The sequence below is a fragment of the Adiantum capillus-veneris genome, chromosome 9 (genome assembly GCF_014529385.1).
Source record: "Adiantum capillus-veneris isolate H3 chromosome 9, ASM1452938v2, whole genome shotgun sequence".
Classification (NCBI taxonomy): domain Eukaryota; kingdom Viridiplantae; phylum Streptophyta; class Polypodiopsida; order Polypodiales; family Pteridaceae; genus Adiantum; species Adiantum capillus-veneris.
The window spans coordinates 116,871,005-116,883,621 of record NC_140939.1 but is presented as its reverse complement, the minus strand read 5'-3'; the positions used below and the strand labels follow the sequence as shown (position 1 = coordinate 116,883,621).

The 12,617-nt window shown below is 44.8% G+C and overlaps 1 protein-coding gene across 9 annotated transcripts in view; it reads left to right on the top strand.

Annotated features, from left to right (window-relative positions):
* The window catches only part of SOS1 (sodium proton exchanger, putative (NHX7) (SOS1)), a 234,962-nt gene that overhangs the window by 138,069 nt on the left and 84,276 nt on the right, over positions 1-12,617 (top strand). For all 9 annotated transcript variants that reach the window (XM_086519996.1, XM_086519995.1, XM_086519994.1 and 6 more), the window contains one exon: positions 2,464-2,778. In XM_086519996.1, the coding sequence (XP_086376122.1) occupies positions 2,464-2,778 (315 nt within the window). The remainder of the gene's footprint in view (positions 1-2,463; positions 2,779-12,617) is intronic.

The following is a 12,617-nucleotide window of genomic DNA, read 5'->3' as shown; positions in this document are numbered from 1 at the left end:
GTCTCCTCACTTATGCGTGTAGGTAGAACGGTTTCCTCCCTGCCAGATTCAATGTCCAAATCCTGATGTGTTGTGGAAAAGGGATCGTATCCTTCGTAGGAGAAGAATTGTCTGAGCTCTTATACCACTGTAATAGACTTGGACACTCGAAACCAAAGATCTACTTCAACACAAGTGAGAGAATTGAACTGAACTTGAAAAGAGGGAGAGAGAGAGAGAAGTGGAGAGTCGACATAGCACGGCATAGCCCCGCACCCAGACGCACTAGACCAAAAGACTTGCGTCCCTTCTGGATATTTCTTCATTATTATGCTTCGCATAGTACAATGTTCAGGGGTCCTCTCTCTGGCGATGCTCCTAAGCAAATCTGCAAAGTGTAGGCCCTAGGCACACATTTAAACGCCCTTGGCCAAAAGCAATAGCTCTATTTCAAAAGCACTGGGTCTCAAAACCTGGTCCCAATAGGTGTCCCTATAATGCGGATGTCCGGACATTGTGCCATGTCATCAGCTGGCCCTAAAACGTGGAAATCCGTACTCTACCATGTCATCATCTCTCTATGCAATTTGGGGTCTCTGCTTTATCTTAAAAGGGTTTAGGCCCCGCGATCAAGCTCCATAAGTTGGGGAGATTGAGGGTTAGGTTTTTAACCCTAACCCTCTCAGGCTACATGGCATGAACGTCTTAAGTTGGTAAAACTTCTGCATCCTTCTACTTATACCCTTCGGCCACGTTCTTTCCTTTAGGACATGCTACGTCAACACTTTGTGACACACCCTCTTAACTTTCAGAGAGGAGCCACACTCCAGCAAGCAAATATTATTCGAGCCCCTAAACGCCTCTAAGCACCAGGATATGAGGCCTAAAGAGTACGTCACAAGGCCATGCGAAAGATTTGACGATTGCATGATTAGACTAGACATAGGGAAATAGAGTGGGCTTTCTTAGACCCTCTTACTTTGTTGTGGGAAATCTTCAATTCCTACCATAGTTACAGGGAATGGCCATTTTTAGGTCCCCGTTCCCATCCTAATTTCCCATTCCAGATCCCCGTTGCGTGTGTCAGGCGGCATGAGTATTCGAAACAGGGAATGGCATTTCATGCATGTTTCCCTTTCTGATTTCCCATTCCTACCCACCTATGCATGCCATACTACACCCCAAATTTAGTATATGATGGAGCTAGCTAGTCTTTTGCATATCATGGTTGTACTCCCCAGCACTCATAGTTTCACATCCATTAGAGGTCGAGCTCCACCATCTCATATGCATGTATAACACACTTGCACCTTAATCTATTTTATTTTGTAGCATGTTCATTATTAGTGCCGTTTGTCCTTTTCTGTAGATATCCAGAAGGAAGACACATGTACACTGCTCTATTTCATATGCCAACTCATCCTCTAGAAAAAAATAATAATCTTTTTTCTTTCTTTTTATTTCTCTTCCCCATCCTTGAGGGTTGTAGGACCTAGGACATGCATGCACTCTGTCTATTTTATTTTGTAGCATGTTCATTATTAGCGCCATTTGTCCTTTTCTCTAGATATCCAGAAGGAAGACACTTGTACACTGCTCTATATCATATGCCAACTCATCCTCTAGAAAAAAATAATAAATCTTTTTTCTTTCTTTTTATTTCTCTTCCCCATCCTTGAGGGTTGTAGGACCTAGGACATGCATGCACTCTTGTGCTTCTGCATCAATGTAAGGTCAACATAAATGTCCTTGGCATGCATGTCCTGCTGTGTGGTAACTACTTCTGTCTAAGGTTTTCATAAAGATAGATAGGATCACCTTGTAGCCCCTGAGTATTATCCTCTTGGCATAAAGGATACTCTCCCTGCTTCATTGGTAAACTGTGGATGTTCTTCCCAGCCCTCCATGCTTTCGCGAAGGGCACCTTCTTTCCAATGTTCTCCCGTTTGTGGGGTAGATGTGGGCTGCTGTCAACTATGCACATCGCCTTTACATTGAGATCTCTTGCTTGTCTCATTTTCTCTTCTTTGATTTTGGTTTGAATGAGGTGTGCTCATCTTGTTGGGACTTTTCCTTCACATCTCTATTAAGTGTCTTCTTACTGCCTCCACCAATTCCTCTTTGGTGGTTTCCAATTGGAGTGCTGTTGTGACTTTGTTGGTAATTTCCTCTCTGATGACCACCTTGTCACTCCATGATTTTCACTCGTCATGAATGGGTTGGTATTGGAGAGAGGCCACCATTTTTTTGAGTAGGACGATCTCACACAAAAGCCATTGGGTAGCTTGAAAGTAAACGTGCAAGTTCATTTACAACCATTGCATTCTCTTTCAATTTTCTTAACTGAAATATGGACACGCAAAAGAGTCTCTTTACATGGTACTGTCTTTTCTGTTGATATGTTTTCCAGGTGTTCAAGTATGATGTTTTAACTGAAAAATGTTCTATGCCCGAATATTTTTTGAGTTGCTTTGTCTTTCCCAGGTGTACAAGCTGCATACTGGACCATGGTTGAAGAGCGTCGAGTAACTCAAACAGCCGCTCTCATCTTGATGCAGTCAGTTGATGAGGCACTTGATGCTGCTATGAAAAATGAACCTTTAGCTGATTGGAAGGGACTGGACCCGCATGTTCAATTTCCAGCTTACCTTAAGCATTTATGGTTACGCAACTCAAGAATTGTTCCAAGACCTCTGCTAAACTTTCTAGTGGCTGGACGCTTGGAATCTGGCTGCTACCTCTCAGCTGCATATTTAAGAGCTCATAGAGTTGCAAGACGTCAGCTTCGAGATTTCATAGGTAACTTTCTAATGGTGGCTGTCCTGAATATTTAAAAGCTCTGGAGCTGAGACCAGTTGCTTAAAAGCAGATGAGGGAGTTTTTGCACAAAGGCGTATTTCACACAAAAAGTACACAGTGTCTATGCTAGCAACCACCATCAGAGTGAAAACCTGTGCTAATTGCTAAGATGTTTGACATGCGATTATTTTTAAAAGCATGAGAAAAAAGTTCAGATTGGTGTAGCAATGACAATGAGCGATAATTAATGGGTGTCGCCTTAAAATGGATAACGTATCTTCTTGGCAGGAAAATGGCAATGTACCAAGCCACCCTTCTCCGGTGGTTGGTTAGCATACAATGGCCACTCTCCACTATGTGCTTAGTGTGGCCATCTAATGGAGATATAAAGAAAGGTTACATTTTTTAAGGGTTTGTAAAAAATGAAAATGTTTTCTTAAAACCTTTGGATGTTTTTTATAACATAAAATTTCCACTTTTTGACAATTTTGGTAGAGGTTTCTTTTGATCTTTCTATAGCATATTTTGAGGCCTCTTTGCACTTTATATGAGAGATGATGGGATCCATAGTTGTATTTTCACACGTGCTTCATCTATCTAAATATAAATAGACATCTAAGAAATATTTTTTTTTTTGGTTAAATGATAAAAATCTTCACGTTTTTTAATGTTCTTTAAACACTAAGCGGGCGAGTGTTTAAACCATGTACGTGTTTATAACGTTTAAATGATAAAAATCTTCACGTTTTTTAATGTTCTTTAAACACTAAGCGGGCGAGTGTTTAAACCATGTACGTGTTTATAACGTTCAAAATTACCGTTTAAAACGGGGATACTCCTTGTGGAGTTGTCTTAGAGCAAAATAATTTTCACTTAGATTTTTTGCCTCAAGCCCTTTCTCGGTGTAAATTAGTATACATGGAAATTGTGAATTGACATAAGAGTGTAGATATGGACATAATGCCGTGTGTCATAAGAGTGTGTGGGCTTTCGTTTTGTGAGCTTTTTAGCTGCTTTAGCAAGCACATGTATATGCAATGCAAGTCGCTTCACTAGCCACTTGCTCCAGGTTACATGCACTACAAGTCGCTTCACTAGTGTCAGTTGGCGGAAGTATTACTTGTACATAATCAAAGCACATGAACAAATTTAAAAAAGCTCAGCCAAATATCAGAAATTTGCACGTTTTGGGTCATTGTGTCTTCCTTATTCTTGTTGATACAGTTTTCGCCCTCGACTAGCCTTCTCTATGTGTAGTCTTGCCATGGCAACCTGCTGCTCGCAGCAATTTTGTACATTGTGGTGCATAGATTTGAAATCCGTGTCTCGAAAACTTTTGTTTCAGAAATTGCAGAGAATTTTTGAGGCTTGAAAGCATTCCTTTTGGAGTTGTGGTTTAGAAGATAGAGTCTATTTCTCGCAGGGTACATGATATGGAAGCCTGCAAGCAGTTTGATGTAGAGTAAGTTGTGAAGGCTTACATGTTTTGTGGCATATGCATACTTTGAAATTGTGGTTTTGACGAATCAAGTAATGAAAGGGGAAGCTCTTTTCCTCCATTCGGCAGCGTCATACTAAACATGGCTAGAGGCCAAAGTGTTTGTACCAGATCTGTCACCCTCAGGTCCCCTGTGTGGTGTGAGAACTCAATAACCTAGACTTGGAGCCAGTCAAGAACTTCTGCAAAGTCCACTTTGTATGTTCCTTACCCCACAACAGAAAGGAGAAACCTACCGTTGTATCCAGAGTCTTCGTGCCTTGGGCTGCTAGAAAGGGGACGTGAACTCGAAAGCAAACTTCGTCCAGGTCGGTGGAAGAGTCACCAAGGAAGCGTGTGAAATTGTAGTCGAAGAAGTCCCATCGTTTGCGAAAATCAAAGCTGGTCAAACCACGAGAGACTGCTGGAAAAGGAGAGGTGTGAACCAAAAGTGGCGTCCTCAGGTAGGGCTGTCCCTCTCGAGCCATGCGACTCGTAGCGAAAGCACTACCAAGAGATCGTCTCACTGCTGATGTGTGTCGAGTCCCCTACGTTTGAGAAGGAGTGTGGGATGGGTCGGGTGATGAGGCTAAGGGCCCCACCAAGGAGAGAGGCGGAGCGGGTGGGGATGGAGGTCGGCGAGGAGGCAGAACGGAGGAGTCTGAAAGTGGAGGGGACGGAGGTGGTGGAGTTGAGGTGGAGGGGGGCTTCTCAGGGGGCTCTTGCTGGAGGGGGGTCAAAACGGTTTCCTGTTGGAACCATAGTTACCGGGGAACGCCCCCTAGCCCCCGTTCCGGCGTTCCGGGGGGCAGTTCCCTTCCCGAACGTTCCAGAACGTCCTGGAATGTCTGACGTTCCGGGTGGCCAATGCAAACCGGAACGGCCGTTCCGGAATGTTCCGAAACGCCCCCGGACCGTTCCGGAATGCCCCTGGAACGGCCAACGGCTACAAACAAATTTGGCAAAAATTGAAAAAATTGAAGTAAATGTTTGGGCTTCTTTTGAAAGTGTGTAAGGCCGCAAGGACTCATAAAATGCACCCCCCTCCCCCTTTCTCTTCACAAGCTAATCCTCAAGGCTCAAGCTCTCTCCCTCTCACTCTCAAGATCTCTCCCTCTCAAGACTCACTCTCTCAAGGCTCAAGGCTTCAAGCCTTCAAGCTCTCTTCCTCTCCCTCCCACTCTCTCAAATCTCTCCCTCTCCATCTCACTCTCTCTCTCTCTCTCTCTCTCTCATCATCTAGTCATAACAAGGTTGAATAGTCTTCAAAACGAGTTTTTTGTGAGTATTAGAGTCAAAGCACTCTAATACTCCTTGTATTTAAACACAAGGAGCTAAAAATTGCACTATTTGGGTGTTTTTTATACCTCCCGTTCCGCGACGTTCCCGTTCCAGACCCCTAGCCGTTCCCCCGTTCCGCGGGGATCCCGTTCCCGTTCCCGTACCGCGTTCCGGGTAACTATGGTTGGAACCCAATGCTGCTGAGCTGCAAGAGGTCGTCCACCCGAGGGGGGAAAGGGGGGGGGGGGGGGGGAGTGGGGGGAGCCTGTCCCTGTCGACGGTGGCCGGGCACCTGGTGCCAACCATCAGCTGGCTCATCGTTGGCCTCTATCAAGGTGCTAGTGTGTGTCGTGGGTTCCTTTCTGCTGAGCATACTCAACCTTGGGAGGTTTAGCATCTGCTATGGGTCGAGATCTCCTGCGAGGACATGCCTTCTCTAAGTGGCTCATCTGCCTTGGGAGACTGTGCATCTGCTATGGGTGGAGATCTCCTGCGAGGACAAGCCTTCGCTAAGTGGCTCATCTGCCTGGAAATGAAGCACTGGTTTGGGAGTCCGGAATACTCCATCCTTTGACGTAACCATCCCCCACTTCCTCTCGGGAGTCTTGAACTCTATCTGACAATATCCCCGCCTGAGAAGCTGAATGTCGATGATCTTCCCCACCTCTGCTAGAAGGTGAGCTTGCAGAAGGTCGCTGGGACGGCTGTCAATAATCTTGCAGATGACAGGGGTGGCCTAGAGGCGTTCCACCTCTGCTGCAAGGCTCGCTTGCTCTGCTTGGTGACAGAGCAAGTCCGATGGTAGGCTCGGCAGGGTCGGACGACGGGGCTCCATCAGCGTCCCTCTGTGGCGGAGCTCGAGCCTCCATCTATGTGTGCTACTGCGGGGGAAGGCGAAGAGAGTCGTCGTCCTCCTCAAACGACTCACGGCTAGCGTGCTAACGACAGATCGAAGGAGGTGACACCTTCGAAAAAACAGAAAAGGGGGACAGGGGCGGGCTGAAAGAGAGAAGGGGAGCGGATGAAAGGCGGGGGGGGGGGGGGGGGGGGGGGGGGGGGAGGGGGCAAGGGGGGATGCAATGAATGGCTGTGGACTAGGGGTAGGGCGCACGGGATGGGAAGCGAGTAGGGGGCGGGCGGTGGGTAGTGTGCTGTGAGCAGTGGGCAGCGAGCTGTGGGCAGGGGGTGGGCAGCACGCAAGAGGGAGGGAGGGAGGGGGGGGGGGGGGGGGGAGAGCTGCACGAAGGAGGACAGGGAAGCTTGGCGATAGCAAGGGGGTTGGGGCAGCAGCAGCGACGAGTTCCTATTGATAGTTTTTGTGTTTATAGCTCTAGAAAATATCATTGTTCAAAGCATGAGATTGTATTGAAGCATTATAATGAAAGTGGAGGTCAACTCAACCCAAAGAAGTGCCATCTTGCTCGACAAGGGTGAAGTTGTTAGGACAGGGACAATGATCTTTGGGAATGGGATTCTGGCAAAGTGAAGGCTTTGGTACTCTTCTCGTCACCTTAAGATACCAAGCAACTGGCTTCTTTTATTCAAAAGGTCAAGTATATGTTCCTTTGTTTGCTAAAATTCTTTATCCTTAACAAGTAGCAAAATTGTGTCCTCTACAATAAACCAATGATTGTGAAGCAATTTTTACAAGGCATCAAGGAGGTTCTTGCTTCTTTTCCTGCTATGCAAGCTCCTAATTGAGATAAAGAGTCTGCTATTGGACCTATACTTCTTCAACAAGGTAACAACTCCCACTACATAAGCTTGTCTATTATGCTAGTAGGGTAAAACTAGAGAAGGAGAGAGGCTATACAGAGGTGGAGCTTATTATAATTACTGTAATTTACGCATATAGAAGGTTCAGGTACTACCTTCTTCCCAAACCTTTCACATTTAGTGAATAGACCTACTTTATCAAAGAGATGTATGAAGAGGATTGTGAAGCTAGAGGAATTGATTAATCAGCTGCCACCAGCAAAGTCCCAATTGGATCTTTTGCACAAAGCCAATCATGCAGTCCGATCAGTGGGAAGCTCATCTACTACCCCAACAAAGAGACGAACAAGATGTCAAAGCTCAAGAGAAAAGACTCTTGACAATGAAGCGGGAGTCTGATATGGAGTTAATCGGGAGAAATTAAACCAAGAAATAGGGATACTCCATCTGAATATCAGTCCACAACAGCAAAAGAGGAGTAAATCAGAAACAAATGCAAACCAGCCGAGCAGATATCTAAAATACAAACTCAAACATCTATGCAAGAGGCTCAACAGTTGTGGGAGGAGAGACTAAAGAAGATGGATGAAGAAAAGAAAAAGATAGATGAAGCGGGCTCTGATGCAGACGATGAAGATGATCTTGAGCTAGATAAAAACTAGAGAAAGGGAAGGTAGAGAAAATGAAGAAGATCAGACAATATAAACCAAGAAAATAGATTTGAAGACGCAAAGCTCAGGAGGAACCTTCAGACAACACATCCATGATGTGCTCAAAAGGAAAGCGGAGCAGCAAGAAGCGGAGGAATCAAAGAGGCAAACGGTAACTGATTTAGAATCTCCAATGGAGTCTCCAAAAGGATATCAAACTACTCAAGAAGAACCACCAAAGGAGGAAATTGTTGCTGACTAGTAACCAGACATTGAGATATACACTGATCAACAGGTTCACCCAATCCAGTGACACCACCCCCTGTGGAAGAAGAGAAAGAGGACACCAAGAAGAATCAAGAAAATCAAGAGCAGGCTCAAATTGAGAAGATTGACTCTATGGAAGCTGATCAAGACAAAATAGAAGAGAGAAAAGAGCATGCAACGGACCAACAACAAAGCAAAGAGTCAGTGCCTTGGACCTCCCAACAACAGACTACTCACGAAGGAGGCCCAGTGTCATCACTCTCCAGAGGTGTGATTGAAGATGTAGACAGATTGATCTTGGAGTTTGTCTTAGCTCAACATTTCAAAGCAATCAATCTCTAGTTCAAGTGCTGGCGGGCAGTATCCCAGCTCAGGGAAATAGATGCTCAGGATGCCAAGGAGGCACATGTAGCAAAACCGGAAAATGCAAGGCTGCAAGGGTAGATAGAGAACGTACAAGAGGACCAAAGAAGTCTTCAAGAGGTACTAGAACAAGCAAAGAGAGAAATGGAAGGTTTCTACCATGATCTACAAGATCACATTTGTAACAGACTTGGACACTCCAAGTCAAGAATCTACCACGACAGCACCAAATAACCACTTCAAAACAGTTGACAGTTCACAATTAATTCAACACTGGCCTGGCGGAGTTCTGTGCCTAGAGATATTGGCCCCATAGACTGGCGCCCCTTTCGGTATTTCTTTTTGTATTAATCTGAGTTCAAAGTACAAGAGTGCAGGCAGGCGTTCACACTCAGACTTTGCGTCCAAGTGCTCTGAGTTGTGAGAGGCCAACCCGCGTTTTTAAAGGTTACAAGGGATGCCAAAAGCAAAGCCCCAAAAGCTGAAAATCAAAAGCTCAAAAGTTTTGGAAAAATAAACCAGGAGTTTCTCTCTCTCTCTCTCTCTCTCTCTCTCTCTCTCTCTCTCTCTCTCTCTCTCTCTCTCTCGCTAAAAATAAAGCAAAGAGTCTCTCTCTCACATAGACCAACTTAGGACCCCATAGTATATATCTTTGTTTTGTACTGTTGTTAGGTTATTTTGTTACTCTGACTTTGTATCAGATCCACCACTTTGTAACTTTTGGGTCTCATAGGTCATTGTGGCCTTTTGAATACGTTAATATAACATTTCATTTCATTTCATTTCTCTCTCTCTCTCTCTCTCTCTCTCTCTCTCTCTCTCTCTCTCTCTCTCTCTCTCTCAAATAAAGTAAAGAGGGCCTTTTTGTCTCTCTTAAAGCGTAGGGAAAAGCAGCCAGCAAAAAGCGTAAAAACATCACCCAAAAGCTACCAGCCAAAATCCCGCAATTTGCGTCGTGAATCCCGGAAATTCTGTACAGCCACGTGTCACCTTTTCCATACGCAGCAGCCATCAAATTAGGGTTTCGGGTTTCTGCAAATTAGGGTTAGGGTTTCAACAAATTAGGGTTAGGGTTTTTGCAATTAGGGTTTCCTGCAGCGGGCAGCCACCTCATCACTTTGTGACATACCCCCCTCTTGAAAGCATTGTACTTGCCCTCGATTATGCATGCAAAACAGACAGAGACCATATACCGTCTTAGCAGACACTGACTGTTAGTACCTTAGTACTAGGAACACACATTTAGCACATGTACCAATCGACAGTCACATCACACGACATCACAGGACATCACATGACATTCAACATTCATTCGGATCTTAGACCATGATTTATCGGTAATGTAGGTAGCAATCGTATCTAGATCTAGTTGGGACCTCATCGATGGCCGATTGACTAACCCCTATTGCAACCATGTCTATTCAAGATCAATTAGACCAAAATGCTACAGTCATTTCATCTATCAGTTCCTGTACTTAAAAACAAGTCAAGAACAAATCGGTTTCATATTCAAGAATTTCATTTCATAAAGTCATACAACAGAATACTGTCAGCTGTTAGTATCCCTGAAGCTCAAAGAGACATGAGTGACTCTAGTATTCAAAAATCAAGGCATCTGTTGACAAAGGAGCGGAGTAATTCCTCTCTTGTGCAAACCCACTGCACCAGAACTCCCGCCAAGCTGAATTCTGGGTTCCATTTGGAATAGGCTATGCTAAACCAAAAGCTTCGAGGTAAAGTTTCACAATCTGAGGAGTATAGCAGATACTCCTCCTCCATCCACTTCGCATCCAATCCAGGATAGTTCTTGAATTTAACCAAGAACCGCCTTCTTACTTTACCTTTATTCTTTGTGTCCTTATGTGCCAAAATCTGTTCAGGAACAAGGATCTCCTCGTTTTCTTCCACTTCGGGTTGCTCATCGGGCTCCCCATCATCAGACACATCACCTTTAAAAGGTTTCAAGAGACTCACATGAAATGCATTGTGAATCCCACAAGTGTCAGGCAGTTTCAGTCGGAAGGAGACATCGTTGATCTTTTCAGAGATCTGAAAAGGTCTGTAGTATCGCATACTAAGCTTTGGAAAAAGCCTCTCCTTTCCCTTTTTCTTTCTCACACGTGTCTTCTAAAAACGTAAGAGGACCCAATCCTCCTCCAATTTCGAATCGCGACGATGGGGATCGGCTGCCTTGTTCTGTCGTTCTTGAGATTTTTGCAAAGCCTCGCGGACCTTGGCAAAAGCCGTGTCTAAGTCGCGCGTATACTCATCTGCTTCAAAAATCTTATCTTTCGTGCTTAGGAAGGGTGGAACCTTTGCAGCACCTTCCCCGTCGAAGAGTGTATCGTGTTATTGTAGGCAAATTCCACCAAAGGTAGATACTTTTCTTCATCGAGTCTTTTGATCTGAGATATAGGATTTCAATAAATCTAAAACCACTGAATTGGCAATCTCAGATTGCCCGTCAAACTGCGGGTGAAACGATGATGAGAACTGCAATCGCGCGTCAATGTTCTCCCAAATTGCCTTCCAAAACAAACTCATAAATCTGGGGTCCCTGTCGGAGGCAATTGTCTCAGACATGCCATGTAATTTGAAAATCTGGGGCACAAACAGTCTCGCTAAGTGATCTAGCTTGACTGTCTTCTTCAGTGGAATGAAATGAGCCTGTTTACTAAATCTGTCAATAATCCAGATACCATCGTGACCACTTTGTGTTCTCGGGAGATCAAAAATGAAATCCATTGCAATACTTTCCCGGGAGCGGGTGGGTATGGGCAAAAGCTGTAACAATCCTTGTGCTTTATGCCTGTCAAACTTGACCTTCTGGCATACCAAGCAACGTCGCACAAACTTGTCCACATCCTTCTTGAGTGTCGGCCAAAAGAAGTATCTCTCTACCCCTTTCATGGTGGTAGCAATACCGCGGTGACCCTTAAAAGGCAGACAGTGGCATTCGGTCATAACCTTTTCCCTCAACGGCTTTGTAACGCACCATGATTTTCCTCATCAAGTAGCCATCCCGAATGGAATATCCCGCTACTGTCTCCCCAACCCGTATCTGTGTGAAAACATCTGCAAAATCCGGATCTGTGGCATATTGGTCGACCATGTCCTCGAAGCTCCTATGATGTATCGCGGAAATAGCTAGAACCAACGGCTTTCAAGACAGCATCTGCCACCAGATTCTTCTTTCCCTACACATGGACAATCTGGAAGTGAAACTGTGACAAGATGTTCGCCCACCGCATCCGCTTTTCCGATAGCTGCTTTTGTGACAAGAAGTAACGTAAACTCTGATGGTCTGTAAAGACAGTAAAATCCTTTCCGGGGAGGTAATGCCGCCATTGGGTAAGAGCATGGATAACCGCCAAAGATCTTTCTCATAAATCTGTGCTGTCAATTCTGGCCTTGAGGACAATCAGCTCTCGTAAGCAATGACATGGCCTTGTTGCATTAAGACCGCTCGCAGACTACGACCACAAGCATCACAATATACTGGCAAAGTCAAAACTGGTCCTGTAGTCAATTTCTCTTTCAAAGTTTGAAAGGCAGTCACCTCTGTGGGTCCCCACGAGAAAGGGACTCCTTTCTGTGTCAAGATACGCAAAGGGAAAGCAACCTCTACAAACTTTCTAATGAACCACTTGTAGTACGAACACAGTCCCAAGAAGCTTCTAATCTCATGGACATTCTTCAAATCGGGCCAATCACGGATAGTCTCTATCTTGGCCGGATCCATTTGCACTCCTGCTGCTGCTGACACAATGTGTCCCAAAAAGTGTATCTCTGGTAGGAAAAATTCACTTTTCTTTGCATTAATCACTAACTTTGATCTCGTAATGCCTGAGAGACTTGAAGCAGATGATCTCTATGTTCTACCTCATTCTTGGAGAAAACAATGATATCGTCAAAGAAAATGCCAACAAGTAGCCTGTACTCTCGAAAAATCCTGTCCATTATCCAGTTAAATGTCGGAGGAGCATTGGTTAGGCCAAAAGGCATCACCAAAAACTCAAATAACCGAAAAGTCGTCCGAAAGGTTGTCTTGCAGACATCTCCCGGTGCCATTGTAATATGATAAT